This window comes from Oreochromis aureus, linkage group 3 (assembly GCF_013358895.1).
Source record: "Oreochromis aureus strain Israel breed Guangdong linkage group 3, ZZ_aureus, whole genome shotgun sequence".
Taxonomy (NCBI): Eukaryota; Metazoa; Chordata; class Actinopteri; order Cichliformes; family Cichlidae; genus Oreochromis; species Oreochromis aureus.
Window position 1 is genome coordinate 105,743,831 of NC_052944.1, and position 26,358 is coordinate 105,770,188.

Consider the following 26,358-nt stretch of genomic DNA (forward strand, 5'->3'; position numbering starts at 1 on the left):
CGAGGTTACCTCAGGGCTTCCAGAACAGCCCTACTCTGTACGCAGAGGCTCTAAAGAGGTCCATGTCACTGTGCACACTCCCCGCCCCGGGACAGTTTCTCCTGTATGTAGATGATATACTCATCACAGGGAACACACTAGCAGACTGTAAAGCAAACACAATGACAGTGTTACACCATTTAGCTGAGCAGGGCCATAAAGTCTCACAGCACAAACTACAACTGTGGAGCCAAAAGGTCACATACCTCGGGCACACACTCACTGGGGAAGGGAAAACACTGTTAGACAGCAGAAAACTAGCAGTACAAAACGCTCCAAAACCACTCACGAAACAACAGATGATGAGCTTCTTAGGGGTCTGCAATTATTGTAGAAGCTGGATACCTGACTATGCTTTGTTGGCTCAGCCTTTGCAGAACCTGATTTATGGTAAAAATCTGGCACTGAAAGATAAAATAGAATGGACACCAGAAGCAGAAGAAGCGTTCAGTAATCTAAAACTTGTACTCCAAACTCATACAGTCTTGGCATTGCCAGATTATGACAAACCTTTCTGTTTGCATGTAGACGGAGGTGCAGGCTACATGAAGGCTGTTTTAACGCAGGCCTTCGGGGAAAAACAACGTCCACTTGCGTTTTATTCATGCAAATGAGACTCAGTTGCAGCAGGTTTGCCCACGTGTGTGCAGGCCTGTGCAGCTGCAGCGGAGGCAGTTAAGAAGTCTGCTGATATCATTCTTGGACACACATTAATTATCAAAGTCCCGCACGCTGTAACCTCCATCTTGCTGCAAGCAAACTTGTCTTACCTCACACATGCCAGACAACTCTCTTATGTAGGCATTCTGCTTTCACAGTCACACATTAGGATTGAGAAGTGTGGACGATTAAACCCCAGCACACTTCTCCCAACTTCGCAAGATGGTGACGCACACTGCTGTATAGAGACGCTAAATGAGGAAACAAAACCACGCGCTGACCTTCACAGCACCCCACAGGCTGGTTTCATTAATATCTTTGTAGACGGTTCAGCGTCCAAAAATAGCCTTGGGCGGAACTGTGTGGGTTATGCGGTGACCACAGTTGACACAGTTTTAGAAGCGAAAGCACTAACTTCCTCATACTCTGCACAGAGTGCAGAACTCACGGCCGTCATACGTGCCTGTCAACTGCATGAAGACCGAGACATAAACATATACACTGACAGCCAGTATGTCTTTGCTGCTGTGCATCATTTTGCAAAAATCTGGCAGAATAGGGGGATGGTTACCTCTACTGGCAACCCAGTGCAACATGGGAATCTTTTAAAGGCACTGTTGGAGGTGATAATATTGCCGAAACGGTTAGCATTATGTAAATGTGCTGCACACCAGAAAGACAACTCAGAGGTCACTAGAGGCAATAACTTTGCAGATCAAGCAGCAAAAGCAGCAGCACAACAACCTATAGACACATTAATGTCTGACTCCTCAATGCAAATACCACTTGATGTGCTTATGAATGAACAGAAAGCTGCACCAACTAGAGAACAAAACAGGTGGTTAAAATGTGGAGCTCGGCTGGAGAATGATTTGATGACTTGTAATGGCAAACCAGTACTACCAAAATCCTTACACAAAACAGCAGCATTAGTGACGCCTTGCGGGTCTACTCACGTGTCGACGGGAGGAATGGTAGATATACTCTCTAAACATTTCTACACCCAAGATTTGAAACTTCAGCAAAAGTATTTGTCAGAACATGCATGATTTGCCAAAAACATAATGCACAGGGAAACCTCAGACCGAGAAGAGGTAATTTTCCCACACCACCTCATCCTTTTCATACAATCCACATGGATTTTATTGAGCTAAATGAATGCCAAGGCTCAAAATACGCTCTAGTGATCATAGACGTATTCTCAAAATGGCCAGAAATCTATCCAGTAAAAAAAGCAGACGCCATCTCAGTTGCAAAATGTTTATGCAATCACTTCATTCCAACATATGGCATCCCCACTCTGATAAGATCAGACAATGGGACACATTTTGTTAATGAAGTAATCAGTAAGGTCTCTGAAGCACTAGGATTCAGCATCAAACACCACTGTGCTTACCACCCTCAAAGTGCCGGACTCGTGGAAAGAACTAACGGCACAATAAAACAGAGACTGAGAAAATGCATGGAAGAAACAGGGAGACCATTGCCTGAATGTATAGGCCTGGTAAAAATGTGGATGAGACTGACACAAAGTTCTCAGAAACTTACACCTTTTGAAATCATTCACGGCAGACCATTTCCACTGCCAATTACAAGTGAGCCTATAGATAAGTCAATAAGAGAAACTACACTAGCCGAGTGGATGACTAAGTTACTTGAAAATAAAGAGATTGTTCTAAACAACCAACTGCCAAGTGACATCTCTCCAGTGTCTTGCAGGTTGAAACCAGGTGATTGGATCCTGATCAAAGTGCTCCAAAGGAAAAATTGGAGTTCACCAAGGTGGGAAGGTCCTTATCAAGTGCTACTCACCACACCTACTGCCTGCAAAATAGCAGAAAGACCATCTTGGATCCATCAAAGCCACTGCAAAAAAGTGAGTGACAACCTAAACGTTTAGACGCCAACACCCCTAGCTCCTGGTGATCTACTGGTGGAGGGAGGGCTGATCGGGTATACCCCGCCTTCTTCTTCTCGCCAGTAGTCTACTCATCAGAGGTCACAGGTGTGTCTGGTCATCATGAAGACACTCGTCCTCCTAGTGGCTAATGTTGCACTCCTGGTGAGTTTATTAACACTCACCCTAAAGAAAAAAGATGAACAACACCACCTGCAGACAAGATGGACACATGACAACTCACATCTCCGTGACATGACACAAGACCACATTCATCCATGGATGAACAACGCATGGTATCGATATATACATGACAGCACACCCAGAAAAGACTGCTACGTTTGCTCCTACATGCCCCCTAACGACACAACACGCCACCTTGTATGCGAAGGGAATGGACATAATTCAAGCAAAGTGTGCCATGAGCTACGCCAGCCTTGGGTATCAATTCCAGGGAATCGTGGTCAACCATGAGGAACCTCTCCAGATAGGACTGCGAAATGGCACATGTGACGAATGGTTCTGGGTTGACCTGAAAGTGAAGCACAGAAGTAAGGCTAAATCATTCCCAGTCTTTCTTGAAAACAATGGGAATTTGAGCCACAGCCTATGCTACCGCCAAGAGAAAGGATCCACACCAATGGGAAACACCACCAACTGCAAAGCAGTACAGACACACGCTCCTGGAGGGCCCGTGAAAAGCAACAACATCTCAAATGGTACCTTCTGGGTGCAAGGGATGGCCTGGATCTGTGGCCAACAGGCCTATTTTATCCTTCCTGGGAATTGGACAGGTCAGTGCGCTCCCATTTTCATATCTGACCACACTTTCAAGATAACCATGGACGCCACGTCAACTTCAACATCAACAACAAGGAAAAGACGAAGCACCCCGGACCTCAGGCAGCATGATTCTGTGTGGGGTTCCGATGTCCCAGAGGAATTCAAACTATGGACTAACAGACAGAAAGTTACTCACGCACTCTTCCCATGGGTGGGGGTAGGAAAACACGCTTTAAGGATAGAGACTCTGAACTACCGCTTTGGACTTTTTCTGAATGCTTCATGTAAAATCGACGACGAACAGGATCAGGAAATTGACGCCCTGCGCATTGCAGTAATGCAACACAGGGTAGCATTGGACATGATTCTCGCCGAGAAAGGCGGACTATGTATCCTTTTTAACAACACATGTTGCACATACATTCCAGATAATGTGCACTCACCGAACATGACTGATGCTCTGGAAACACTCAGACAACTTCGGGATGCACAACAACGAGACTATGCCACAAACACAGAAGACTGGCTTACGTGGCTTTTAAGCGGCTCTTGGAAGTCCCTGCTGATTAAAGGACTTGTTTTTGTTGGTGTTCTTCTGCTGTTGTTGTGTCTGTTCACTTCATGTGTCATACCTTGTTTGAAGAACATGGTATCAAAAATGGTAACTGCTTCAATTCATGCTTACATCACCCTATCACAGAATGATGAAGATGATAATGAGATAGACATTTGGATATAACATACTCACAGAACCCACTATTTTATGATGTCTTGAAAAATGGCTAAAAATGTCTACAAGTGGCCATAGACTGATGCACTGTTAGGGGTTGCTATGTACATATATAGAAGGAAAGATCAAACAACGCCCGCCCCTTGCGCTTCTGCTTCTGGCCAGACAGAAGGTCAAAGAGAGGCCTTGCCAAGGCAGAGTAATTGGGCACAAAATGCTGGTAATAGTTCACCATCCCCAGAAACGATCTGACACGGGACTGTGACGGGGTGATCCCATCAGGCTCCATCAGGTCCGCAATGGTCATATTGCTGACAGCCTCGACCTTAGCAGGATCTGTGGACACACCAGACTCATTAATGATGTGCCCGAGGAATTTCACCGACCTCCTGAGAAGCCAGCACTTCTTTGGGGCCAATTTCAGGTTGTGTTGGTGAAGTCGGCTGAAAACCATTTCCAACCTCTCCAAAGCCAACTGCTCAGATGGTGCAAAGACCAACAGGTCATCAAGGTAGCACAGCAGGCTGAGGAAATTTTGATCGCCAAAAATGCAGGTCATCATTCTCATGAAGCTGGCTGGGCTGTTGCACAAACCCTGAGGGAGGCGGTTATACTCGTACAAACCCATGGGTGTTGTGAATGCAGAGTATTTGCGATCCTCCTCATGTAGCGGCATGTTATAGAAGCCAGAAGTTAAGTCCATCGTGCTAAAAAACGCATTGCCACCAAGGGCTGCCAAGCAATCAGCTTGATGTGGCAGGGGATGCGCGTCCTTTAGCGTCCGCCTGTTGAGCCATCAAAAATCGGTGCACACTCGCAAGTCACCATTTCTTTTCCACACAAGGACAAGAGGCGGCGCTTGAGGTATTCGGCAGGAGGCACACGCCTGTAGGGGAGACGAAATGGCCTGTCATCTGTCAGTCGAATCCTGTGTACAAAGCCCTTAGCTTCACCGCAGTCCAGATGATGGCGAGAAAAGACATCTTGATAATTGACCACAAGGTCAGCCAACTTTTCTTGCCAGTCCGATGACACATCACAGGATTTCAGGTCCAGGTCACCCAGGCCAACACGGTCCAGCCTCTCCTGTACAGTACCAACATCCACTGTGGGTACAGATGTCCCAGTGGGCTCTGTACGAGTAGACTGTTGACTGAGCTCTGGAACCTCCATATCCTCCAATGCAAGGCAGGTGTAGACATCAGCAAGCTTGGCATTCCTCCGCAGAATAACAGGGTTGTCCATGACGTTGAGGAGCTTGAGTGGGACCCACCTGTCTCCCCAGAGAGGAGTCACCACTCTAGCGACCATGATGCTCCTGGGTGCAGAGCGAGAGGTGGTTGGCTCAGTAACCACAGTGGAGCCGGGAGATATCTTAACATCTTTAGGAAGTTTCCCCCATACAAGAAACTCACTGTTACCTGAATTGACGGATTAAATGTCTGATGACATTCGAGCCAACAATTAAGTCATCTCGTTGATTCTCAACAACAAAGGTTGGAACCAAGATATGACACCCATACACTTCCATGTCGAGCTCCACCACTGATTTAGGCTTCACTCGTACACCACCACAGCCAACAAAAACAACAGTGGGTGCCCCCTGATTGCTCAAATCAATAGCACCAGCAGCAGCAAGCCTCTGCAGTGCTACTTCACTCAAGGAACAGGACTCAAGTCCTTTACATTGTCATACAGCTCTGCTGCATCATGTGTGTGGGAGTGTTCTTCATGTCCTGTACAGCCTCCCTCAAAGCACAGGTCGTCTAGTTTCCCTGGGCATTGTCACCCGTAGAGGCCCCATTGGCACACGAGCGACGTGTGTGACCGGGCTGAAAGCATGTGAAACAGAGTCGGGCAAAGCGGCAATGGGACTGTGTAGTGTGGTCCTCCTTATTACAGACCTGACAGCTCCTGCCATTGAACGAAGGGGCCCGGTTCTGTACTCGTCTGCCACCCTGCCGTGAGGGGGAATGTCCATCCCAGCCTTCACTTTATTCAACAGCTCCTGAGCATTGACATCATCTCGCCAAGCACAGCATTATCGCTGGGCTGCTGACTGTGGGGGAACTGCTGCTCAGGAGCAGGGAGAGCAGACTGCTTCTGGTAATGCAGGGGAATAGTCTGACATCTATTCTGAGATGAGGTCGTCGCATTCCGTTCCCCAACCTGTGACAATAGAGGAGGAACTGTGGGACAGCTTGGAGCGAGAAACGTCTGCTGCGTCTGGGACAAGAGAGGAGAGGGTGAGACAGAGGGTCCGACCCCAGGAGACGGGGATGAGGTAGGAAGCGAGTCAACATCAGAAGACTTCCTGTCATCGTTATTCAAGAGCTCAACACGCGTGTCATCACGAATTAGCGCTGCTGCATGGGCCTCAATCACGCACACTCTCACAGAAGACACCCTCTCCCGCCGATACTCATCTATCCTCTCCTTGCACGTCCACTCATGTATCTGCTTGTACTTAAACACAGATGCAAGCTCAGGATCTGGGCAGTGTTTCACAAACATTTTAGCGATCTCACCACCAATGTCCTCCATTCGCCTGCCCTGATGCTTCAAACCTTCCTCAGCCATATCAGCAGCCTTGTTGAGGCGTATCCAGTAATCAACAGGATTTTCCCTGTGAGAAGGCAGAGTCGAGTAGAAGTCCTGCAGGGGTATGCAAGAGGGAGTGTTGCTGAAGTACCTTATCAGCATGTTGAATATGACATCAGGGGCGCAGGAAGGATCACTTCTCAAGCCTATCTTAACTACATCCCTGGCCTTCCCCATTAGCCTCCCCATCACCTCCTCTGTCGGCAATGACACATCAAGACTCTGCTTTCTGATGTATGATTTCATCAGCTCAACCCATTCAGTCACTGTGTACTTGTCTGTACCATCACCCCTGAAAATGACAGGCTCCCTGTCGGATTTTACAATAACGCTGAATTGAGTGTTCTCACTTGGCGTATTCGTATTGCCACCCGAATGGGAAGCCTGGTTATGTGAGTGAGCATCATTTCGGTCAACATCACCAACAGCTCCACTAGACATAAGTCTGGCCGCAATAGATTCACCTATCTGTGAACCAAGTTGAAAGATCATGTCACTAAACTGGTTTAATGTGTCATTCCCATCACCGGGAGTGGAGTGACGTGCTTCGCCCCGCAAAAATTGCCCCACGGGAGACTCATCTGGATCTACACCCGACCCAAAGGCTCCAACCCTCCCAGGCAACACAGGTGAAGCTCCCTCATCCCTCCCAACTGACCCATGTGACAGTAAATGAGTACGTGCTGCACCTCTACCCCGCCCAACAGAGGAGCGAACATTGTCACATATATCACTCAGCTGGAATTTACTTGCCATATTAGCATATAAACAGAGAAAAGGAAAAGCAAGAAGAAAAAAAAAAAAACGTAGACAATAACAAATATTCAGAGTTGCAGGTGTCAGCACAAGCAGTCCAGAGAGAGTCCCATCAAACCAAAGAACAAACAGTCCAGTACCTCAACGTAATTCACAGTCCAAGACGGGCAATGGATGAATCTGTAAGCACAATACACTGCAACCTGGGTTGGAGATCTGCATCAAGTTGATGTCAAATCACAGAGTCACGACACCAATGTAGCTGTTGCTGTTCTGTGAGTCTATCGTGCAAGTGGTGTGATATGCCCATGTAGGAAGGACGGCACTGCAACGCTGGACTTGCCCTTACTCTGGGCTCCCTCTTTATTCTGGCAACTGGTACAGAGAAAACAGCACACAGTCGTCATTAACAGTGTGCAAAGCAACTGCAACATTCAGTTCACCAGCTTGGGAGTATTTTCCTTTTTTTCTTTTTTTTCCCCAACATAACACTTAACAAATGACTAAGATATATTTGTACAACACAACATCAACATCAACAAAGTCTTTCTTTAAAAGTTCTAGCTGAAACCAAACCTGTGATCGTATAGTAGCAGTATTATTTATTTATTTTTCTCCTTTTTCCTAACCAACAACAACAATAACATATAAAACAGCTTTTCTATTATAAAACAATCATCATTGTTCATCATTTTTTTCCCTATACAACAGCATCAATTAAAACTTACACTTAACAGCGCCTTCCTGGTACAAAGAAAACAGCACACAGTCGTCATTAACAGTGTGCAAAGCAACTGCAACATTCAGTTCTGTTAAAAAGAATTAGAACAATTACAATCACACAGAGAAACATTAGAGCTGAGTGCAAGTCAAAAAGCACCCGACTAGCTAACGAGTATTAGCTTAGCTTAGCATGCTAACTAAAAATGCTACTCGTGAATAAAGTTACTACCCATGCATCAAAATGCCTGTAACTTTCAGGATACATGCTAATACTGCTTACAATCAAAATACATGTTGACAATTACCACTATAAGAATGTTTTCATTAATACACATACACAATTGACAACAGTATCGCTCACAAGCACCTACCACCAGCTTGGGAGTATTTTCCTTTGCTGAGGCATGCGCTGTGCAGCGATTTGGAACCTTAACAGTTGCAGTTGCGGTATTTGTCCACCAGGTGGCTCCAACTAGTCACAAAGCACATCAATTTTGAGGAAATTCATTAAGCTATTTTCTAACTCTGTTACACATGCTTACATATATTATATACACATATTAATCTAGTAGCAGGCCTGAGCGAAGGCCCAAGTGTCTTCTGCTTCTTTTTGAGACTTGCTGCAATTCTGTCTACTTAGTGATTGATGACGAGGGTCCATTATTAGCCCTTAGAGACCCTGAAGCTTGAAGTTTATTACCTTAAAAGGCAAGTGTTATAGAAAAGAGAAGTTACATGACTGTTTATAGTTATTAAGATGTACGAGATGTGCTCATGTCTGTAAACAATGTATTTTTGACCTGTATTTGACGTGTATGTGTGGGCGTTAATTTTCTATGCTATAAAACCAGCATTCAATGTATTTTTGTCAGAGGAAGACATATGCTGATGGTTCCTCTCCAGTGTTAATAAACTCATCGTTTGATTGCACTTGTCTGGTGCCTCCGTCGTTTGTTGTTCTGGTCTGCAGTTGATCGATCTCGCTTCAGTGGTGTGGCAGTTACTTGTGCCAGCTGGGGGCTCAGGCGAGCTCGCCCAGCATCCTGCTCCAGCGACCAGCCTTGTCTGGTCCAGCCTTGTCTCCTGCGGCTGCCATGCCACCGCCACGCAGTGCGCCTTGCACACCTGCATCTGCCATTGGCCACTTTCCAGGCCGTCAGCTGGACATCTCCCCCATCATAGTCGGCCCCCTGAACTGCTTCGCCGCCAATCCCTTCCCCACGGTCACCCTCCTGAGCTGCTTCACATCAGAAAAAGCAGCACATCATCTGCATACAGACTGAGCTGATGTTCTACATTCTTAATTACTACAGCCTGTCTAAATGCTGGTTTGATAAAAACTGCAAACAGTGAAGGAGAGAGTGAGCATCCCTGCCTGGTGCCACTCAGGAGCCAGAAGTTGGAGAATGCTTGGTCATTTGGCCTCAGACAAGCTGTTGCTTTCTCTCTTGCTGTGAGTTTTTTAGTGGCACCGGAGCAGAGAGTGGACAGTGGACTGGTGATTTTTGCCTGAGCAAAGATAGAAAGACAGAGACTAAAACACAACCATTGTGTGTTGGGTCCTTGTTACAATAATCTACGTTTATTTATAAGTCATATCTTGGATTTGGTCTTCTGTTCTGGTGTTACCCCCACTCATTGTTTCCCCAATCCGATCATATGTTTATTTCTTTTAATGTAATGCAACAGCTTCCAAAACCTGTGACATCACATTTAGAAAAATCAGTAATATTAATCTTCCTGATCTTTCATCTCCCATTTATGACCTTCCATTTATTCACAGCTCCTCATCCCCTGATGAACTCGTTTCTTATTATAATGTCAACGTTCATAACCTTCTTAACATATTTGCTCCACTTAAACACCGAACTGTCTCATTTTCCCATTCAGCACTGTGGTTTACACGTAACATGCACCATATCAAAGCTAAAGGATGCCAACTGGAACGTCTGTTCAAGAAAACCGGACTCACCATACATAAAGAAATGTATAAGTATCATATCTTGTTGTATTAGGACTGCATTGCTTCAGCCAAATCTGCATACTATTCTGGCTTAGTCAGTTCTAGTGAAGGTAACTCCAGGTCTCTCTTTTCTGTGTTTAGTAAAATCACAAAACCTCCGGACTCATTCTCCTCTCATATGGACTCTGCTGACTTTTGCAACTCTCTTACATCTTTTTTCACTCTTATAATCTCTGACATCCACCAATAATTTACCTCTTTAGGAACTTCTAACCTTGAAGTAGACTTTCTGTTTCCCTCACTGTCTTCCTGTCATTCATTTTCAAATTTACTCCTACCTGATGTATCAAATCTTATTCAAAACTCTAATTTATCCACTGGTCAGCTCGGCCTTCTTCCCACTGTGTTAGTTAAAGCCTGTCTTCCCTCATTGGCTCCTCTCATAACTTGTTAGGGTGCCTGGGTCGTTGACCCAGGGTTTTGAGTTTATTATATTATTGAAATTGATTTTGATATTATTTATCATTTCTAGTCTTTAGTTTCTTTGTTAGATTTCTGTCTTATGGTTTATGTCTCTGTGTCCCCTGCCAGCTGTATCCCCTTGTCAAGTTCGCGTCTCTGTTATGTTTCCTGTTTTACTTTGAAAGTCTGTGTCTCATGTTAATGCGTCTGGTTTTGCTTCCTTTGTCTCGTCAGCCCTGCTTTGTCCCAGCTGTGTAACATAACAAGTATTATCCACTCTTCCATTCACACTGGAATTGTTCCTTCATCTTTGAAAACTCCTTTTGTCATTCCAATTCTCTCAAAGCCTGGGGCAGATCCCAATAACTTTTATAATCTTCGCCCAATATCAAACTTCCCCTTTATTTCAAAAATCCTTGAGAAAGTTGTTGCCTCCCAGCTTCACTCATACCTCAGTGACCATAATCTCTACGAACAATTTCAGTCTGGTTTCCGCCCCAATCATAGCACAGAAACTGCTCTGTTAAGGATTACTAATGACCTTCTGATGGCAGCTGATTCTGGTCTTTTAACCATTCTAATTCTTCTTGATCTTAGTGCGGCATTTGATTGCATTTCTCATAATATCCTCCTGAACATTAGCATCCATTTGCATTAGTCATACCCCCCTTGCCTGGTTCACCTCCTATCTCTCAGACCACACTTAGTTTATCCAAATTAAATTCTACTCTTCAAGTTTCTTTACTGTTTCTGCTGGTGTGCCCCAGGGTTCAGTATTAGGGCCTCTTTTATTCATTATCTACATGCTCCCTCTTGGCCATATATTCCGAAAATATAATATCAGTTTTCATTGTTATGATGATGACATCCAGCTCTACATTTCCTCCAAACCTAGTTCATCACTTCCACTCTCGAACTGTCTTATGGAGATTAGATCATGGTTCTCCTCCAAACTTAACAGTAATAAAACAGAAGTTTTACTTTCAAAGCCTCCATCTTAACCAGATCTCACAGTTTCTCCATTAATATTGAAAATTCCCACATCCTTCCTTCCCTGCAGGTGAAGAGTTTGGGTGTTTCCGATTTCAGTCTCACATTAATTACATAACCCGGTCTGCATACTTTCCACTTACATAACATTAACCAACCTTGTCTCTTTCTTACTCCCATGCTGCTGCCATACTTGTCTATAGTCCTATTACTTTGGGGATTGTTTATTGCAACACCATCTTATTTGGTCTCCCCAATAAGTCCCACCAAAAACGTCTTCAGAATTCTGCAGCTCGGGTCGTAACTCGTACTTCCTTAAGAGACCATATTACCCCAATTCTTCAACAGCTTCACTGGTTGCCCATAGAAGCTAGAATACATTTATATGGTGTATCCTACATCTTAGTTCTCATGTTTAAGTGCATCCACAATCTTGCCCCTCCTTGTATCTGTCATCTGCTTCTTCCGCTTCTGTCTTCTCAATATGGGGAACAGAGCTTTCAGTCACTCTGCTCCTCAGCACTGGAACTCACTTCCTTCAGTATTAACCCTCTTGAGCCAGGCGTTGCCGATTTGCAACAGTTAAAAATTAACAACCTGATTACCCCACATACAGTTTTTTTTTTGATAATTTTCCCCAAATATCAGATTTTTCCTGTAACTAAAACTTAATTTGAGCCTGAGAGGGTTAAGAAATATAGATTCCCTACCCTTATTCACTTACTTCATCATTTTTTTATTAACAATTTTATTTACTCCCAAGAATCGATTCTGTTCATGTTGACGTAGCGTTTTCAGCAGGAGAAACTTTTCGCCACTCATCTGAGTGACTTCTTCGGTCTCAGCTGACTGCCGGTTTCCCCAACCCTATGAACAGCACATTTGCATAATGACTGAAACAAAACATTTCTCCCACAAAACGCTGCATCCAGATGAACGGAATCAACTTTTGGGGATTTACTTACCTTGATGATTGAGCATGCATCAAGACATAATTTGATTTAATTCTAGTTTTGTTTTAAATATCTTGTTTAGTATTTTCCGTTCTTGGTGATGCACGTAGGTTTCTTGCCCTGCTTCCCTGCTTTCCAGAGTACAGATGCTAATGTTCCGGGAAGGTCATTATAGTCTAAATATAAAGTTCACTTTTTAAAAAAAAATTTCACGGACAGGTTTCTACATCTGGTATTCACACTGTGGAAAAAAAGCTGTTACACTCACCTCTGACACTGAGAGTCACTGATTTCTGTAGCAGCATGTGTCCATCCTTGTTGTAGACGGTGCAGGTGTAGACTCCACTGTCAGTGAGGTGGAGGTCTTTCAGGGTCAGACTGAGGTCTTTAGTGTTCAGTGGATCTTCATCCATCTCTGTGCGACCTCTGTAACCCTGGTCCTGTTTATCTGGCTGATTGTTTCCACTCTCATATACGTGGACCTTCATGGGTTTGGGTTCAGTGAGAGCCCACTCCACTGTGACGTCCTGAGGAAGGTCAGGTGTGGTCTTAAAGGGCAGCAGGCAGACTCCTTTCCTTCGGTCACTACCAACACCTCCACCCACTCTGGAGGAGGAACTGAGAGAAAAAGCGAAACACAGTCCAATCCTACTTTATTTATAAAGCACTTTGAAATACCCAGCACAGGACCAAAGTGCTGTACATAAAATAAGTTAAAAACAATAGAATAACAGAAAAAGCAAAAGTAAATAAAACACACAACAGTTAAAAATTAAAACAGCGCTATATTAAAAAAAGAAAACAAGATAAAACCGCATAGAATCAATTACAACAACTAAAATGAAACTAAAATATAAAAACCAACATGTCACGTGGTGTCAAAGGCCAGGGTGAAGAGGTGGGTTTTCAGGAGTGACTTAAAAACAGGTAGTGAATAGGGATGGGTATCGTTTAGGTTTTATCCGATACCGGTGCCAAACCGGTACTTTTGAAACAGTGCCGGTGCAAGTTTCCTGCAGTTTCTGAGGAATATTACAGTCAATCTGGATCGAACTTGGGACAGATGTACAGTAGGTGTCCCAGAGGAGAAATCTGTGGAAAGTTGGACATCAACTATCAAGAATGATTTGTAATGAATTTTTTGACATCAACCAGACTGTCCCGCTTTAGGCTGTCCCAAAGCAATTTGTGCACGTGCGTGCATGTCTGAGTCCGCTCGCATGCATGTGTGAGTGCGTGCGCAAGTGTACTTGTGCTCGGATTTATGCTTTCGATCGGGAAGTAAGGACAAAAGACGCTTCCGTAAAGACTGGTGTAAAAGCGCTAGAAAATTAATGTAGCGGATAAGAAGCGGCTGACTTGATCGCGGCTCACAAATGATGGCTCACTTGAACGCGGTTCTAAAAGAACGTACGTACCTGGGCCCGCCTACTATCCTTGGAAACGTAAAATGATTGGCTAGAATCTGAAGTGTATCACACTCAGGAAAAAAAGCACCGAAATAAAGCACCGAAATAAAGCACCGAAATGTGCGCTGCTTTTCGGTCTGGTTACTACCGTTTATGTCAGAACAGGATACCGGTACCCATCCCTACTAGTGATGAGGAGGCCTGTCTAATCTCTAAAGGAAGATTGTTTCACAGTTTTGGAGCTGCTACAGCAAAAGAACGATCTTCTCTAAGTTTACGCACAGTCCTGGGTACATTCAGGAGCAGTGATCAGCTGACCTGAGAGAGCGGGTGGGTGCATAAGGCTGTAGCAGCTCAGAGGAGTGATGGTAAATTGGATTCTTTTTACTGAATCGAGTTTTAATGAGTCACTCACCAAAGTGAATCGGGTTTCTTGAGTCATTTGAGTCACTGAGTCAGTTGACCAGAGAGTGCAAAAATGTATATTTTCACTCAAACTTAATTTGTTTCTCTTTTAATGTAAATCCTACTGCTAAGATGAATGATTGTAAAAGAAAACAACTATTTTCTTTAGAGCAAAAAAGAGCAAAAAAATTCTAAAGGGATCATTTATTTATTTTTATTTTGGTATTTTCCTTAAATGTGTCATATATTTTGTGTATATATTTTCTCATCTAAATGTCCACTGAGCTGTGAGCCAGGGGGCGGTAAAGTGCTTTAACATTGGTTGCCAACCAAGAAGAAGAAGCTGTGAGCCAGGAGGGAGGGGGTGAGTGAGTGAGTCAGTGATTCGTTCAACTCGTTTGAGCTGTGAGCCAGGAGGGAGGGGTTCGTGAGTCCTGAGTGATTCGCTTATGCTATGATTCAGCACAGCAAGAGAGGGGTGAGTACCTCAAATGTGCTGTTAGCATGCTAGCTGAGCGATGCTACTGTGAACCGAGGAGCTATTGTCTTGATGTGAGCTTCTACTGAGGGTTTTTTCTTCCACTTCAGAGCAGGAATGTTTTTGTTAATAAACTGGCTGTTGTTTTTTTCCCCACAATGTTAATTATAAGCTAGATAAATTTCTACTAAAGGAATTAGTTTGCTAACAGCAACAGAGATGAGTCAGTGAGTCAGTTGCGCTTGTGAGTCAGTTGCGCTTGTGAGTCATGATTCACGAGTCAGTAAAGTGAGTCTCGAGCACTGAACGATTCGTTCATGAATCGAACATCACTAGCTCAGAGAGATAAGATGCGGCTAGGCCATGGAGAGCTTTAAAAGCAAATAAAAGAATCCTAAAAGAAATGGGCAGCCAGTGAAGTGGAGCTAAAATAAGGTAAAAATGCTCAAACTTTCGAGTTCCAGTTAAAAGAGGAGCAGCAGCATTTTGCATTTTGCCAACCCAGCGTTTTCCTTCATCACCACGAAGGAAAACAGTCTGTGGTCGTCCAAGATTGGTGATGTTTGTGTCACAGGTCTATGTGCTTAATACAGGGACTTCCACAGCCTTTTCAGCAGCACTGCGGACCGCGGGGTGGGGGGGGGCAGTGCTTTGGAAATGACAGTCTTCATTACAAAGCTTTCTACGTTATGAATTAGCATACATGTTTTTATTGAACATTTGAAGAACTAGCAAAAAAAAAAAAACAACAAAAAAAACCAAACTCTTGTAGAGGAAATAAAGTCCGAGATAGAAACGACAAGGAGCAGGTGCATCTAGTACAGGTAGAGCTGCTGCAAAAACCCACAGAGCCCAGCAGCCAGCGCAACAAATTCTGGATCCTTTGCTTTTAGTTAGCATTAGCGGCACATCCTGCGTCCATTGACTGTAGAACACATGGACGACGCAACAGCACCCCAAAAATGAAGCCAAAACCTCTCTATCGGTTGTCATCATAACAGCTTTGACTGGCAGCTGCAGTCACGGAGAAACTTGTGTATCTTTGTTCGCGAATAGCAGATAGAGCGTAGGCTCTGAGAGGACGCCCAGCGTTTACGCTACGAAAACACGACCGAGTGTTTTAACCTGACAGCCTGAGGTGTTCTTCAGAAAACTGGACTACCCGACAGAAGGACCCGAGGCCCCGCTGCACTTTTTCGGTAAGTTAAATGTGTTTGTAAGCTAATCCGCAACTACCGTCCTTAGCTCGCTCCTGAGACCTAGCTAGCTGAAATGAGCACTCGGCTGTCAGGATTTGTTTAGCTAACCCATGCAGGTGAATGAATTTACCCTGACTAAAGAAATCAAGAGAAAAGCCCCGGGCTGCTCACTCACTAATTACTGTTACAGTACTTTTATTACAAGTATTATACTTTTAAAACAACAGGCTGCACCCTGCTGCAGCTCCTGTGCAGAGCTGAATATTAAATATGTGCAAACAGCAGCATGTTTTCAGTCTCTTGCCACATCTGTAAAGACAGTAACATTTTTTTTAAAAGCTTGTACTTCAGTAACTCCTCATTAATCAGGAACTATGGATTAAAGTACTGTACTGTACTGTAATACTAAAAAAAAGCAAGAGAAGAACTTCAGATCCTGAGTGTGTGAGGACAGAAGAATCAGCTTCATTTCAATTTATATTTGAGTTTGATGGTTCTGTTCTCTTTGTGATTACAGGAGCTGCCCTCAGATTCAGACCTCAGCACCACCCAGTGACAGCAGACAGATCATCCAACATGTTCACATGTTAACTGCAAAATTAACTGATGAAAACAGTACAAAGGTTAAAGTACCACATGTGCTGTCAGTGAAAGCTGCAGCTGTTTTATTGATAAAGTTAAAGACAAAAAAACAAAAGGATTAATCACTCATGTAACTGTGTCACTATATATCAGCATTAACAGGACCTCAGTTTGGTGTTTCACAAAGCTGCTGATCTCAGACCTGCACAGCTTCTGTTTTAAACACTTGATGTACTCGGCTGCATGAAGAGAACATGAGATTTTCTCTGACACAATTAAATAAAACCTGATGAAGGTCAAAGGTCGTCACTTGTATGTTGAACTACAAACTTGTCATCTGGAATTCTTTCACAGTTTTTTGCAGATAGTGTGTTATTTACCATAAAGTGATGCAGAGTTATTCATACCAGAGTAACCAGAGAGGATCATATATTTTTAAATATATAACTTTCTACAGGACTGAATATAATATCTTTATGTAAAAGTCCAGAGCCTCTGGGGAGTATCCGAGTATTTATAACATTACACAAGCCAAAGGTCTCCATCACAGTGTTCATGAAATGCTGGGTTTATCATCTCCTGGGGCGGGCCTACGGAGGAGTGATGAAGATCTCCCTGTGAGTGATTTTAGAACTACAAGATGATAAGCTGTGTGTCGTTTTTTATAACAGGGACATGGTTGTATTTACCTTAATTAAACGAGTCATCAGTCGCGGTAAACCAGCAAAAAACTTGAGTCACCGGGCTAAGTAAAAAGTGTAGAGGGGCGTGTTAGCAGTCACGTCCAGTGGGTGTGTGGGTGGGAGCGTTACACAGTCGCTCCACCTCAAGTCACTACTGCGCAGACTCTTTCTCTAAATTTGCAAGGGTACCTCATGGTAGCAGTTCAGGGGCAACCACTTTACCTACTGAGCTCTCCCTGCCACAATGGTAGGAGGTGGTGTCGCGTTGTCCATCTTTTCTACAGTCAATGCCTGCGTCCGATGTGAAAGGACTTTTATGCTGCACACTGTGACTCACAGCAATGGTCCCAGGTCAGCCCTGACTTTGTGTTAAACTAATCCTAAAGTAATAATGGTATTTCTAACCACTGACATAGCACAACTTTATCCTTTCAACAGCTGCTGAAAGTTTGGGGACCTAGCTGCTATCGGATATTTATATAGAGATCCAGCTTCAAACTGTATTACCCTTCAAGGACAATACAGTTCAAAAAAGCGCCCCTCCGACAGCCAAACCCATCTGTTCTCTGACTGGATTGTTACATTTGTGATTAACATGACATTGACCGATCAGATGAAAGGAAGAAAAATAGGGTCAAAATTCGTACTTGTAACTTGCAGGCTTTTTTAAACAAAACACAAATCTTTTTTACACACACACAAATCTTTTTTTAGACATACAAATCCTGATTTACAAGTACAAAACTGATTTACAAGTACAAAATATTTATGACCACATTTTGAGCCCATAACTCTCTCACCCAGGAAACACACAGTCGCAGAGAGAGAGAGAGCGTTGCCCTGTAACCATGGCAACCGTAACGCTGCCGCCTGGAACAACAGAACATAGCTGTTGAACAAAACCCAAACAGTCCTGACCCGCCACAATAGGAAAATACCGCCGTGTAATCCATTTATTTCAACAAAGTAACTGTATTCTAAATACCACCTTTTTAAATGGTAACTGTAACGGAATACGTAACGACGGTACATGTATTCCGTTACTCCCCAACACTGTGTGCTGACCCCAATATAAAGTGCATTACAGTAATCCAGCCGAGTGCTAACAAAGACGTGGATCACTGTCTCAAAGTGCTGCTGTAAAAGAATTGGCTTTATTTTTGCCAGCTGCCTGAGGTGACAGAAGCTAGCTTTTACCACTGCCTTAATTTGATTATTAAACTTCAGATCACAGTCCACTTTGACCCCCAGGTTTGTGACAGTTGGCTTAACATACTGGGCCAAGGTATCTAAATACACATTGGGGGTCTGAGTGGGGCTACCAAAAACCATCAGCTCTGTCTTTTTATCATTGAATTTTAAAAAGTTAAGAGACATCCAAGACTTAATGTCATCTAGACACTGAAGTAATAGCTGTGTGGAGTATGTGCCTTTTTTCTTTAGAGGGATATAGATCTGACAGTTATCAGCATAAAAGTGGAATGCAATGCTGTGCTTTCTCAGTACAGAACCAAGAGGAAGCAGATATAAAGAGAAGAGGAGGGGGCCTAGAACTGAGCCCTGTGGGACACCACACAAGAGCGTAGCAGAGACATGGTCACAGAGACTGACACAGAAAGTTCACCCTGCCGAGTAGGACCTGAACCACTCCAGTACCATGCCCCTAATGCCCACCCAGTGCTCCAAACAAATAAGTAAAATGTCATGATCCACTGTATCAAAAGCAGCTGTCAAATCTAAAAGTACATGAACAACACAGTTCCCAGCATCAGCAGCTAAAAATATGTCATTAAAAACTTTTAAAAGGGGTGATTCAGTGCTATGAAAGGGTTTAAAACCAGATTGGAAAACCTCTAAAACTTTACTTTCCCAGGAAGGTCATTAATTGGCTGTAAACTACCTTTTCAAGAATTTTGGAAAGAAAAGGTAGTTTAGAGCAGGTAGATCAAGAGCAGGTTTTTTAATTGGGGGTTTGACTTCTGCATGTTTAAAATCTTTAGGGACTACACCTGACATCAGACTATGGTTTACCAGCTCAAGAACCAAAGGTCCAACTGTTGGTAACACTTCTTTTAAGCGTTTACAGACAGACAGACAGACGTCAGTGAGGTTGATCCTCCATCATCTCCTCTGCTGTGTAACTAGCAGCTCTTCACTCCTGTTTTCAGTTTTTCTGTGGACAACCAGCTGTTACACTCACCTCTGACAGCGAGAGTCACTGATTTCTGTAGCAGCACGTTCCCGTCCTTGTTGTAGACGGTGCAGGTGTAGAATCCACTGTCAGTGAGGTAGAAGTCTTTCAGGGTCAGACTGAAGTCTCCAGTTCTCAGCGGATCTTCCTTCATCTCTGTGCGACCTCTGTAGCCCTGGTCTTGTTTATGTGGCTGATTGTTTCCACTCTCATATACGTGGACCGTCATGAGTTTGGGTTGAGTGAGAGTCCACTCCACTGTGACGTCCTCAGAAAGGTCAGGTGTAGTTTTAAAGGGCAGCAGGACAGACTTCACCCCCTGTGTCACCTCCACAAACTCGCTTTGAGGAACTGATAGAAAAAAGCAAAACACAAGAGAGACAGACATCAGTGAGTTTGATTTTCTCTGTGGAAACACACACACACACACACACACAGATATATACCTTCACTCTGCTTCATCCTTTTATGTTCAAAATACACACAGAGACCACAGAGAAGAGTCAGGAGAAGAAGAGTAGAGGACTTTGGGCCAGACTGGAGGAGCTTCTGTAATACAAACATGGGAGAGGTTGTTTGAGTTCTCTGTTGTACGCACTGCTCACCATCCTCTGTTGGACTGTCTTTTTGTATGTTTTCTGTTTACGGAGTTTTGATTTTGGACCACAGTCAGTAAGTTTATTTATCACAAACCTTGGTTAACATGGCTTGGTTTAAATTATTGACCCTGGAAATACTTTGGAAGTAGTGCATCAGTGTCAAACTAGGTAGTGGGTCTCCTGGGTAACGCTACAAGACTGTGTCTCCGCATGGCTGCGAAGAACGCACTGTCAAGTTAAGATACGCCACATCCAGAACGCCGAGAGGGATCAGGCTGGCCTGGAGAACAGAGTGGCCCATTTGGAGCAGTGCACCTGGATGTGATCATTACTTGGCTCAAAAAATTTCAATACACAGACCATAATGTTCTGGACCCAGAAAATAATTTCTGCTACAACATAAGCAACAACAGCTGATACGTCACTGATGTACAGTTTAAACATGGAAAACATCCATCCATCAATTTATGGCATACAGACTTTAATAGTATACAGACTTCTGCTATTAAAATAATCCCTTTTATAGCAGAAGTCTGTATGCCAATTTCAATAATATAAAGGGATATTTAACTCAGGGACAAAACCATTCGGAATTATTGCCATTTCTGAAACATGGATCAATGCAGAGAATGGACTGGACTTTGAACTGGAGGGATATGAAGTTAACTTGGTAAATAGAAAGGAACAAAGGTGGAGGGGGAGCAGCCGTGTATGTGGATAAAAACTTATAAGGTGGTGGAAAATATGACTGTGATTGATAACTTATTAGAGTTTCTGATGATGATCAGTTACTTGATCATTAAGATGCATGTCATGTCATGACCACTGATCAACAACCACTGATCAAAGTCCACTGATCAATGGCCATGAGTACCATTCACAGAGAGTTGGGGAATGGCTGCAATCACAGCATAGTAAGATGGTGAAAGATGTACCCTTAGGCCCCCTCCTCGATTCAGACATAGTCTTTCCCTTTTAACATAAATGGCCTCCTTGACTCTGCGCTCAAACCAGCGTTCCTCCCTGTCTGTCATGTGTACATCCTCATCTTTGAAAGAGTGTCCACTGGCCTGTAGGTGTAAATAGACTGCAGAGTCCTTGTCTGACAATTAGCTCTTCTGTGTTGTGCGATTCTCTTGGCCAGTGGTTGTTTGGTTTCCCCGATGTATAAATCCTGGCAATCCTCCTGGCACTTAACAGTATAGTAAAAAGCAAGTAAAATGTTTTTATATACACTTTTTAAAACAGCAAGCTATTTCAAAGTGCTTCACATGGGAATATAAAAGCATATAAAACAAAACAATAAAACAGTATAAATATATAGCATATCCAAAAAAACAACATGCTAAACATGAATATTACCTTAATGCCTGTCTAAACAGATGTGTTTTGAGCTTTTTGTTAAAAGAAGCCACAGTGTTGATCGAGCGTAGCGGGGGAGGTAAACTGTTCCACAATATTGGTGCCAGGGTTTGAAAAGCGCTATTCCCCTTCATTTTCAAACGGGTCCATGGAGTGGTTCGAAGACTACCACCAGTGGATCAGTTTGAAGAGTAGGGTTGAAGAAGCTCAATGATATAAGTGGGGGCCTCACCTTGTAGGGACATGAATGCAAAAGTGAGGATTTCAAACTAATATCAGTACCCAACTGGAAGCCATTGCAAGGATTTTAACACGGGGGTGATACGGGAGAATTTATGACTGTGGGATAAAAGCCTTGCTGTGGCATTTGGACCGCTTGAAGGCGATTTAGGGAAGCCTTAGACAGACAAGAAAAGAGTGTGTTACAGTAATCTAAACGAGAGGAGATGAAGGCATGGACACACATCTCCAGTTTGCTTTTGGAGACAATAGTCCTGAGTTTGGCAATGTTTTCTAAATGAAAAAAGCAGGAGCGGGTCACAGACTTGATATGAGCATCAAAAGACAGACTGATCAAAAATTATCCCAAGATTCAATAAAAGCAGTAGCTTTCAGGATGAGAAAGGACACAGACATTGATACTCACTGGAACAAGAATCAAACAGTCTTGTCTGCATTCATCTGCAAGAAATTATTTGTCATCCAACCATTAATCTCTTTAAGACAGTCCAATAGAGTGGATAATTTGTCTAATTCCCAGGGTTTAAAAGAGATGTATAATTGGATATCATCTGCATACAGATGGTAGGAAATATTTTGAAGCTGGTAATGATATGGCCTAAAGGGAGACTATATAATGAAAACAATAAAGGGTTTAGAACCAAACCTCGTGGGACCGAAACTAAGAGTGTTCTATCTGCCAGAAATGAGGTGAACCATTCAGAACAGATCCAGATATCCCTACCATATGATTTAAGCTGTTGATTAATATGTGATGATCAACGGTATCAAAGGCCAGGCTAAGGTCCAATAGGACAAGGACGAAAGGTCATTTGTGACTTTGAGGAGAGCAGGATCCAGGTTGAATAACCTCCATATTAAAGAACCTGGGGACAGAGCCAGACAGCAGGGAACAGTTTATCAGCGTGACCACAGAGGGTCCAATGGTGTCGATAGATAGATAGATAGATAGATAGATAGATAGATAGATAGATAGATAGATAGATAGATAGATAGATAGATAGATAGATAGATAGATAGATAGATAGATAGATAGATAGATAGATAGATAGATAGATAGATCGATCGATCGATAGATAGATCTTCTGAGGGAGCTAAGTTTCCTCTTAGGCACTGATCTTATCTTGGAAAAATCTTACAAAGTCATTGCAGTCCTTTGTCAGGGTCCTGGGTCGGTGACCCAGCTCTTTGAGTTTCTTGTGTCTCAGGGTTTTTGTATTATGATCTTAGTTCTCTTTGTTTTCCCAGTTTATCATATACTCTAGTGTCTTAGTTTGGGAGTATTTAGTAGCTGCCCTCTGTGTCTCCTTTTTGTTGGTCTCTGTTTCTTAGTTGCTCTGTCTCCCCTTGTCAAGTGCACATCTATGTTACATTTGCTGTTTTACTTTGAAGGTCTGTGTCCTACATGAATGTATTGAGTTTCGCTTCCCTTGGGTCTCGTTATGTCCGATTTCTCCCTGCTGTGCTCTCCTTCTGTGTCTCATTCCCCTCGTTATTTCCCAGTGTATTTAAGCCCTGTGTTTCTCTGGCCCTTTCTCAATTCTCAAGTATGCGGTACCTGCGTTCTCGGCGAGTCCAGGCTTGCTGAGAACGCGAGCACGGACTCACGATTTGTACAATTGGAACACCAGCGTACTTGATGATGTCACAGGTCCGGAGTTTTTACTGCCGTCCCCTCTTAATTTAACTGTGAGTAACATGTTATGAAGCTTAACTTTAATCACAGCCAAACCGATTTACTCAGGAACAAATAAAACACTGAAATAAACCAAACATTAACATTTAGAAGTGCTCTAAGTGACTTATATATCATTTTTAACCTCAGTAGCGAAATCTCTATTAATAAAAATATTGTACACGTATGCCTTAATAAAAACAAGCAGGTGAGATGTTAGAACGCTTTTATTTTTATTTTACTGGACACTCAATACAATAGACAGCTGCTGGGGTTTGCACAAGCATATTGCATATTGAGACAGGCCCTCTGTGTCAGTGCTGCGATCTCCCTCATGTTTTCTCCTGTTTCGCCCTGTGTGTGTTTTGTTAGATCATTCCTAGTTCAGGTTTTGTAGAGTTTTCTGTTCAGCAATACAAGCTGCCATTTTGAGTTCAGTCCTGTTTCCAATGAGTTTGCTTTTGGGTCCAATTCCTGCGTGCACACAGCTGGATCATGACACTCAGTTTGTGGTCCAGTGGATGATGAGAGTCAAACCTTAAATACTGATGCATATGTGTAGGTTTAGGTACACATCAGCTTTTAATGTCCCCCTGATGGAAATCTCACAGTCTAAGAAGGCTAACCTGCCACTTTTCATATCCTCCCTGGTTAATTTGATGTGTTGGTCCGCTGAGTTCATGTGATCCGTGAATTGCGGAACATCCTGAGATTTGATTTTCACTCAGGTGTCATTCACATACCTGAACCAATGACTTGGTGATGTTCCAGGGTAGGATAACAAAGCCACTCCTTCCTTGTACAAATTGGCCACAATGGGGTAAACTGGGGAGCCCATGGCACACCCATGTTTCTGCCTGTAGAACTGACCCTTGTATGTGAAGTAGGTGGAATGAAGACACAGCTCCAAAAGCAAACACACTTGGTCGATACTGAGAGTGGTCCTGTTGCTGAGGTTGGTGTCATCCTGTAATCTCTTACAAACTACTTTGCTTTAGTGACTGGGATGCAAGTGAAGAGAGATGTAACGTCGTACGAGACCATGGTTTCATTGCCTCCATAATGACATCTCTCACCTTCTCAACAAAACCCAGGTGTTCTGGATGTGGTGTTCAGAGCTGCCGTTTTTTTACATTAGTAATTCCTTTTGTGCATAATTTTATATTGTTATTGATAATAAATTAATTAAAGCAGCAAAACTATCTGAAGAACCGGTCCGGAGTCGAAAGATCCGGCTCTTTTTAGTGATCCGAGCTGAAAGAGACGGTTCTCTAAAAAGAGCTGGAATTCCCATCACTACTGAGAACAGCTTTCTTGGTGTGATAATAGATGGTAAAATAAATAAATCATATACATAGCAAAGTTTCAAGAAGTGCTTCAATACTGAGTACACATTCTGGAGCACAAACCACTCCACAACCTCTATTGTTCACTGCTTTTACCGTATTTGCATTAGTGTGCAGAGGTTTGAGGCAATACTTATAAATGTTCACTTTAATCAATCTTCATATTGCAAAAAAAGGGCCATAAGGATGATCCAGAAAACTATTACAGTTTAATGGATTGTGCCTTTTCTATTCTTTACCGCAGATTGGTAAATATGCATTAGTTAATGTACACTGCACAGCTTACAAGCAGGGATTATTTGGTCATTTGCACAACTCTGTAAAGGAAGTGGTTCGTTATGACAATTGTGTGTAAATTGTGAGGGAGGCAACACATCTGTGTGTGTGCAGTGAAGCAGGTGGAACAGACCTAAGTGAAGACCTGAAGCAACGTCCCAGCATGACTTTGGTTAAAAAGAGGTACAAAAATGTGTTTTTTACACAGTACAAGGAGGAGGTAGGGCTTTATGGGGTGTATCACCCACTGTTTTTACACTGTGTGTGAACACATATGTTTATATGTCTGTAAATATCTTTATCTCTTGGAGTGAGCTCTATCAACAGAACTGACCTGTGACCTTCAGCTGTACTTCAGTCCGGCTCAGGTCTTGTCCTTGCTTGCGGGCGGTGCAGGTGTAGGTTCCACTGTCAGAGACTGTGGGGTTCCTCAGAGTAAGGCTGAGGTCTCCAGTCTGCAGAGCGTTGGCTCTCATTGATGTTCGGTTGGTGTAACGATCATTTTGAAGAGAAAGATCATCACCACTCTTCACACGTCCGTGAACCATTGGCTTCGTCAGTTCCTCTTGGTCCCACACTGCTGCTGTGGAGCTCATGGAAACATTAACTGGTACCTGACAGGGCAGCAGGACAGACTCAACCCCCTGCTCTACTTCCACCCCTGAGGCATGCTGGGAAACTGAGGACAGAAACATGAAGAGGTGAGTGCTGTGAATGTAGATATTGGTTATGAACTTCGATGTTTTTATGATTGATCTCTCTCCTGTACTTCAAAAGTCACATTTATTTACACAGCCCAATTACATCACACAGGGGTCACAGTTCAAGTGGTTGCTGTCAGTGGGAGCGTGCAGCTGCTTAAAGCTGTAGCACCTAGAATACTGACGTAGACAGCTACTTCCATGCAACTGATATAACGTGCAACAAAACATGTTTATACCTTTGTTATTAGGCAAAGTTATGCATTCATGGAACTTTAAGCTTTCTTGTAACCAAATTATGATGATTGTCTGAAGTTTATTTGCAGTGTATAGCACAAGCAGCACGATGTTATAATTAATACCTACAGGTTTAGTATATCTACTCTCATTGTTCATACTGGTTATAAGTCTGAATAATTTGTAGGTAAAACAATAAAAACCGATTGTGCCAGTTTCCCCATGACTCTTTCTTTGTTTTTGAGAATAATGACTGACAACATCCATTTTCAAGCTACCAAAAAGTGATTGCTGCATATAACTTGTGGCAGAAATACTGTTTGTACTTCATACTTGCTGGATATCATTCAGGAGGATTATATGTGGCACATTATACTGCAAACTTAAAGCGAGCTTTTCGTGGACAATCCAAAGAAAC

At 43.1% G+C, this 26,358-nt stretch overlaps 1 protein-coding gene across 1 annotated transcript in view; it reads right to left on the reverse strand.

The window, feature by feature from the left end:
• Positions 1 to 26,358, reverse strand: part of LOC116313649 (fibroblast growth factor receptor 3-like) — a 43,194-nt gene that overhangs the window by 14,994 nt on the left and 1,842 nt on the right. Inside the window, exons 2-4 of the mRNA XM_039609101.1 lie at positions 25,337 to 25,681; positions 19,514 to 19,855; positions 12,826 to 13,175 (exon numbers count right to left, since the gene is read on the reverse strand). Of these exons, the coding sequence (XP_039465035.1) occupies positions 13,042 to 13,175; positions 19,514 to 19,855; positions 25,337 to 25,681 (821 nt within the window). The 3' untranslated portion in view covers positions 12,826 to 13,041. The remainder of the gene's footprint in view (positions 1 to 12,825; positions 13,176 to 19,513; positions 19,856 to 25,336; positions 25,682 to 26,358) is intronic.